General features: G+C 40.7%; 1 protein-coding gene across 1 annotated transcript in view; it reads left to right on the plus strand.

The window, feature by feature from the left end:
- LOC100551665 (zinc finger protein 501) overlaps positions 1–6029 on the plus strand; it is a 12508-nt gene extending 6479 nt beyond the window's left edge. The window contains exons 4-6 of the mRNA XM_062973646.1: positions 521–671; positions 2960–3073; positions 5029–6029. Of these exons, the coding sequence (XP_062829716.1) occupies positions 521–671; positions 2960–3073; positions 5029–5810 (1047 nt within the window). The 3' untranslated portion in view covers positions 5811–6029. The remainder of the gene's footprint in view (positions 1–520; positions 672–2959; positions 3074–5028) is intronic.
- Positions 6030–7584: the final 1555 nt, after the last annotated feature.

Below are 7584 nucleotides of genomic sequence, written 5' to 3' on the forward strand. Positions count from 1 at the left end.
TATATAAAAGATAATACAAAACAATATATGTGTTTGGGATTTTTTTGGATTTTTTTTCCAGATTTTGGCATGCCTATATTTACACATACATAATTACAAATATCTTGGAGAAGAGACCCAAGTCTAAAAACAAAATGTGTTTGTGCTTCATAGATACCTTATACACATAGCCTGGAGGCAATTGTGTACATAATATTTGCAATAATTTTGTGCATGAAACAAAGTTAGTGCCCATTACATCACCTAAAAGCAAAAGTATACTATTACAGCTGTCCAATGTGGATAATTTTGTGGATTTCAGAGTAGTTTGGAATTCTGGATAAGGAATGATTAACCTGTACTAAGAAAAGCACTGAAATAGAATTGAGGCACATTAACAAAAGTTAAGGGATACTCAACCCTTATGTCAAGTTCCAGAAGGGTACACGTGTCTGATGATTTTCCATTCATGGCTGCAGTCAGGATCTTAAAATTATATGTACATTTTGGAAGGAAAGATGGTTTCTTTCTTTTCTTCCAGATACCAGTGACTTTTGAAGATGTGGCGGTGTATTTCTCGGAGGATCAGTGGACTCTGTTGGATCCAGATAAGAGAACCTTGTACAAGGAAGTCATGATGGAGAACTATGCAAATGTGTCCGCCTTGGGCGAGGAGCTTGGCTGTCCGTTTGGTAGGTGTCTGGAAATCTTTATGCCCTTCAATTTATGAATGTGTTTTAGAAATTACAGTGGTCATTATTGTTTGACAACATCCTAGTTTAATCAGCCAGCTTTGTTTCACTCTGACCCCAGAAACCATGATATATGGAGCTAAATAACTCCTTACAACTACAGACTGCAGTGGAGTAAGACCTAAATATTAATGGAGCACCTTTTATGCATAGAGAATTGTGGTGTGTACTGTGTAACGTATTTCCCTCTAGTTTTGTAACTCTGTTCCCTTTGCTTATTTCTCCATTTGTTTTGCTCTCTTGACTTCAAAGCTGGGAGTAAAGTAGTTCTTGGGACAATGGCTGGAGAGAAGAGAATGATTCAGTGATTCACTCTTGGCTTACTCCTTTTACTCCTAAAGGAAGTCAACCTATAGTTCTGAAAGAGGCAAACATATGAGATTTTTTTTCTGTGTGGGCCTTCAAGTCATCTGTTAATTTGTGGCAACTCAGTGAATATCACACTGTTTTCTTAGGCCCCTTTCATACTGCCCCTATATCCCAGGATCTGATCCCAGATTATCTGTCAGTGGAGACTAATATAATACAGTTTAAAGCAGATAATCTGAGATTAGATCCTGGGATATAGGGCAGTGTGGAAGGTGTCATAGACAAGGAACACACAGAGGTGGTTTTTCAAGTTCCTTTCTCTGAAATTAGCCCAGAGCATCTGGTATCGGTTGGCCATCTCCTATCCAATTACTAACTAGGTATGAATCTGTTTAGCTTCCAAGTTTAGATGGAATCTGCCTTTTGAGTTATTTATTTATCTATACCGATTGAGTTCCTGTTCCTCCAGAGTGCTTAAGGCCAATGTGTTGTTGAAAGCTTTCATGGTCGGAATCACAGGGTTGTTGTGTGTTTTCTGGGCTGTATGGACATGTTACAGAAGCATTCTCTCCTGATGTTTCTTCCACATCTATGGCAGGCATTCTCAGAGGTATATGCCTCACAAACTCTGAGGATGCCTGCCCATAGATGTGGGCGAAATGTCAGGAGAGAATACTTCTGGAACATGGCCACACAGCTCGGAAAACACACAACAACCCTGCTTGAGGCCAGATTTTATTTTTTTGATTTTGGAAACCCTGTATTTGCATATACATAGCAAATGAGTGATGGAGGAAATGGAACTAGAGACATGTCCTGCTTCTACTAACACCCCTTCCACATTGCCCTGTATCCCAAGACCTGATCCTAGATTATCTGCTTATCCTAGATTTTCTGACACACATATTCCAATTTAAAGCAGATAATCTGGGATAAGATCCTGGGATAAAGGGCAGTGTAGATCCAGTCATAAGTTATTTTCTCAAGGAACCCTGATGGGAGAACGAGAAGGGTTCCACTTATACCAAACCCCTCTAAAAAACAGATATTCCCAAATGCCTGTCCAGCTGTCAGCACACTTTCCTCTTTTTTATCAAAGTAATCAGGAGAGAGGGGAGAATCTCTCACACAGTATGAGTCTTTTTCATTCTCGATGGCAGTGGCCCCCAACTTTTGATCCCACAGGTGTCTTGGACTTCAGCTGTTAAAATGGATGGGATTTCTGGGAGTTGGAAGTCCAAAACACCTGGAATACCAAAGATTGGGAACCACTGTTCTATGGGATGGATACAGTGGGGTTGTGCCTTACTTGCCCTTGCAGACTTTTTCCAGGGGATCTACGAGAAAACCCACAAAGAAAGAAGTGTTTGAGAGCAGCTCTCAAATCTATTTGCCCTCCCTCCTTCATCTGTCAATTTCCAGTGAAAGGGCCTCTAGCAGGGGAAGGGAACATACGGTCTTCCAAATGCTGCAGAACATCAACTTTCATTGGGCACAGTCGGCGTTCCTCTGCTCAGCTGTGGTGAAAGTTCTTGTTTCAGAACATTTGGCTGGGCCACAAGTTCCTCATTTGTAGCCTACAAGTAAAAGCAACTTCCTTTTCTATCCTTTTTCCTATGGAAGTTATTTTTTAAATGTTGGCATGACTTTCAAATGGAGCTTCAAGTCACACACCAGAGATGACCAACCACTTAAATCTTTATATTGGTTACCTTTGAGAAAAAATAAACTGAGAGCATACTAAAACTAGATATTCACGGGTTTTTTTAATTTAACTATAATAAAAACTTAGCCTGTCAGGTTCTAAAAGGACATTTGTGGGGCTTCCCCCTAAAAAACAAAAAAACACTCTTCTTGGAGGTGCATGGAATGAATTTGACAGCTTGGTGACATTTATTGATATTTTCTTCTTTCTCAAGAAGGCATTCTACTCCCCAAACCTGAACTCATTTCCTGGCTGGAACAAAGGAAAGAGCCATGGGTGCAAGATCTGCAGGAATTAAATGAAATTGAGAATGTCAGCACTTGCTCAGGTGAGAGAGCCATCTCAACAAAGGGTCTTAGGAACACAGATCCCCCTTTTTAAAATATTGGGATTGCCTGTATTCTTCAGTCCTAGAATCATAGAGTTGGAAGAGACCCAAAGGGCCATACACACTCAAAGCACCCTCAATAGATGGCCATCCATTCTCTGCTTTAAAAAACCCCCAGAGATGGAAGCTCCACCACACCCCCATTCAGCATATTCCACTAAACAGTTTTAATTGTCCTGCAGTATGAATCTGTTTTTCCATATCCTAGACTTCAGAGCAGCAGAAAGTGAGCTTGTCCCTTCCTCAATGTGACATCCTTCTAAATATTTAAACATAGTTACCATTTTGTTGCCTATGTTGACACAGCAAGTACAGTTATCCCTCCACATTCGCTGGCATTAGGGGCACAAGGTTCCCGTAAAAATGAAAAATAGCCATTAATAAAATTATTACATTTTTAACCTAAAAGAACTTCTATTTAAGAATTTCCGAGTCTTCCAGCATGACTCTCTAGTCAACCTTTGTGGAAACTATTATTTGTATTGGAAAAACTAGAGAAGTGTTCACTCTAGAGATCTCTAGGTCATTCAGCATGACTGGACAAATGTCAAATTCCAGAAGACCTAAAGATGACTAGAGAGAACATTTTAAATCAGATATTTCAATAAGCAAATCCGCCAAAGTAAAAATCGCAGATGTGGAGGGAGAACTCTATCAACCCCTCTGCCCAATAAGGGAAAACAACGGACATGTCACATTTGCAGATTTAACTTCTGTGGATTTGATTAAAATCTTCTAGGAATCTCTAGGTGTTCCAGTGGAATTCTGTAGTCAGCTTTCCGATTCTCTTCTCGAGAGGCAATTTCTTTATTCATTTTTCACTTTCATGGGGGTCCTATTCCCTAACCCAAGTGAAAGTTGAGCATTGATTAGTAGAGATGCTGTTGCATAACTGTTCTCATATAGTACACACTGTTCCATTTCTGCTATCAAACAGTAAAGAATGTTGCCATGATAAAATGCTAATATTTTGCATGCTGAGTTATTTACATATGACTAAAGCCTCTGCAAGATTTAGCCAGATTCTTGCATGTTCGCTAAATTAAATCTGTCCAAATCTGCAAAAGTCAAAACTAGAAACCTGAAATGACCCTCTACCTAATAAGAGAACACAGCTGGCTCTACATTTGCACATTTGAGTTTTGTGGAATTGATTAAAATACAGGGCTATGCAAAAGGATGCTCCGATTTCAAAAATTCATTGTAAATGTTTTAGGGAATGCACATGTATGAAACCTACATCAGTGTGAAGGGGAAGTTTTCAAGTTTTTTCCCACACTTAAAAGATGTCCAATATGGCTGCCGCCAGTCACGTGGCACATATCTAAACAGTAATCCAGCTCCTGCCACTTGCATTGCAACGTGTCGTGGTCAATGGCACTCACCACTCTGGTGATTATTTTTAGCTTATCAATTGTCACCTGTTTCAGCCCTTTTAGTTAAACGGTGTGAACCAGCATCTAATTGCCTTTCCATTTGGCTCCACTTTCTGAACAAATTCTAAACACCAATTGCATGGTAGTTACAGACTTAGTGCTTTTGAAACTGTAGGACACAGAAAGCCTTTTTCTGCTGGGTTGCAACCATTTTGTACTGCTGGACATGCAAACACTGCCTGGTGGGCACTATTGCAATTCCCCTGTCAGGGTGGCAAGTATGAGTGTGGGAAAAAAAAACTTGAAGTCTTCCCCTTCACATTGATGTAGGTTTCATATGTGTGCATTCACTAAAAGGTTTAACATGAATATTTTAAATTGGGGCATTGTTTTGTAATAATCCTGTATTCTTCCTAGTAATCTCTTGATTCTTTAGTGCTATTTCAGTTTCCAACAGAAATTGGCCATGGAGTCATGCTAGAGGACTTGCAACATACTTTGCTTTGCTTCTTCCCGCAGGTGAAGATAGGACAAAGCATCCCTACATACTCCATGGAAGAAACCTCGTTCAGAAATCTAAGCGTGCAGAATGCTCTGGGAAAAAAACGTATAAATGTCCGGAATGCCAGATATGTTTTGCTGAGGCAGCAGGTCTCCGGACCCACCGGAGGGTCCACAGGACAGAGAAACCTTGTCAATGTATGGAATGTGGGAAGTGCTTTCCTTGGGAATCTGAACTTCGGAGGCACCAGAGAATTCACACAGGGGAGAAACCCTATCAATGCTCAGAGTGCGGAGACACGTTTGGTTGGAAGTCACACCTTGTGAGGCACCAGAGGAGTCACCAGGGTTTCCAGGCCAGAGATAAACCCTATCAATGCAGGGAGTGTGGGAACCATTACACCCGGAAGGAAAATCTCATTGTCCACGAAAGAACCCACACGGGCGAGAGACCTTATAAATGTCTGGAGTGTGGAAAGTGTTTTTTCCGATCTGCGATTTTTATCCGACACCAGAGGCTTCACATGGGAGAGAAACCGTACCAGTGCTTTCAGTGTGGAAAGTGTTTTGTTCGTAAAACCTGTCTAACAAAGCATGAGAAAGCCCATGAAGAAAAGGAATACTATCAGTGCTTAGAGAGTGGGGAAAATTTTGCTCGTAAATCCTGTCTTTTGAACCCTGGGAATGTCCACCCAGGAAAGCAGTGTGGGGAGTGTTTTGATGTTTCTTCAGCCTTGGAAAGACACAAAGGAGTCCACATTGGACAGCAAGAGGGGTGTTATGAGACAGTGTTTGCCTAGTGCTGTACCCATTTATGAATTAAACATTTTTGAGGCAACCGTGAGGAACCTAGGAAGTTCTGCTCATGTGTTTCAGAAATCATCAAAATCAAAATGTATATTCCTTTTTTGTGGAATTGAATAAAATGTTATGAGTTTGGAAACAAAATTTTGATTTATGTTTAAAGAGCTACAATGATTTCAATTAAATAAACACTGTTACCGTAACAAAGATAAAAACTTCATTTTTATTTCAGGCTCCATAACTTACCAATGAATCAAGATCTTAGAAAAGTTAATTTAGCTCAATTACCTTTATAAGAGTTATATCAGGAAACATACCACATCAATGAACTTCACTTGGCCATCAGTGAGGTTAAACATAATAAAGCTCCAGGTTTGGATGATTTCAATGATAATTCCTTTAAGTGTTTTGGTTTCTCTGCTACTGCTATCCTTATTTCAATCTTGGGAATGGAGGAAATATCTAATCCAGCCATTTAGCCAGAATATTCTGGTTGTAATTGTCTCCTTGAGAAAACTACTGGATTAATGGAGACCCTGAAGTGAACTTACCATGAGGTTTTCTGAGGCTGAAAGATAGTTTCGTGGCTAAGCCTGTTCTCTAGAGTTCAAATCCCCATGCCATTCTGCACAGCTTTCCAGACTGTGTGAGTGTGTTGCCTGTACTTACTTAGGCGATCCCTTGTTGTCTGATGGCCTTCCAAGTTCTTGGAAGACGCCTGTGCATGAGTTTGTTTAATGTGTGGAGGTTGGTGCACAGCTGATCAACACACGGTTTTCACAGAGTGAGGGTCCCAATCAGTGGTGTAGTTAACATGACAAATGTGGCTTCTCAATCTGTTGCAGTCTTCTTCCGCCTTCACAGCAGTTGTAATACGTAGCATGTTATCTTCTGCTTGATCCACCATTGAGGTCTTCAGATTGTGCTCAGTCTGGAACCTCTCCTGTGACCCCTCTGGGAGTGCATGACTCCGGTAGTTATGTCCGCATTTTCATTGGAATATGCAAGACCCCTCACATGACAAGGTGACAATCCATTGAGGGGGCCTGTAGTCCCTAGGTGTGTTGCCAGAAAAATCTAGGTAGGAAGACACAGTCAACCAGCCTCTGTTTAACAACATCCAGAGAAGTTTAATCACTACAGAAGTGGAGTGCTGATGCTGTTCAACCTTAGGTACTGTTATAATTTATATAATTTGCACAATTTGTTGATTGAATTGCAGTAATTACCACTAAAATGGGTAAGTTTTGCTTGATGTTGATGTTTAATACGTTTTACTTTAAGTTATGGCTGTTTATGTTTCTACTGACCTGAAGATTGGGTTGCTGACCCGAAGCTTGCCGGTTCGAATTCGCGAGACAGGCTGAGCTCCCATATGTCACCTCTAGCTTGTGGGGACATGAGAAAAGCCTCCCACAGGATGGTAACACATCTGGGTGTCCCCTGGGCAATGTCTCTGTAGGGACCTCATCACTTGGAGCTTGGATCTACTTTTAATCCACTTTAAATCCACTTTAGGGAGGGGGCTTTAAACTGCTCTGCCAGACAGGTCCTGGGCCTCACCAAACAACAAACCCCAGAGTTCTGCAGGAAGCAGAAACCGGATTTAAAGTGTATTCATGCTCTTCATTGACTATGTCAATTATGTAACTATCTCCTCCCGATTTGACACATTCACCTTTCGGCCCAGACTTGTGTTTGATATACCTGTTTTAACATTTTATCTTGTAAGATTGTCCTTTTCGATTGTTTTACCGATATTGTTGATTT

The sequence above is a fragment of the Anolis carolinensis genome, chromosome 2 (genome assembly GCF_035594765.1).
Source record: "Anolis carolinensis isolate JA03-04 chromosome 2, rAnoCar3.1.pri, whole genome shotgun sequence".
NCBI lineage: Eukaryota > Metazoa > Chordata > Lepidosauria > Squamata > Dactyloidae > Anolis > Anolis carolinensis.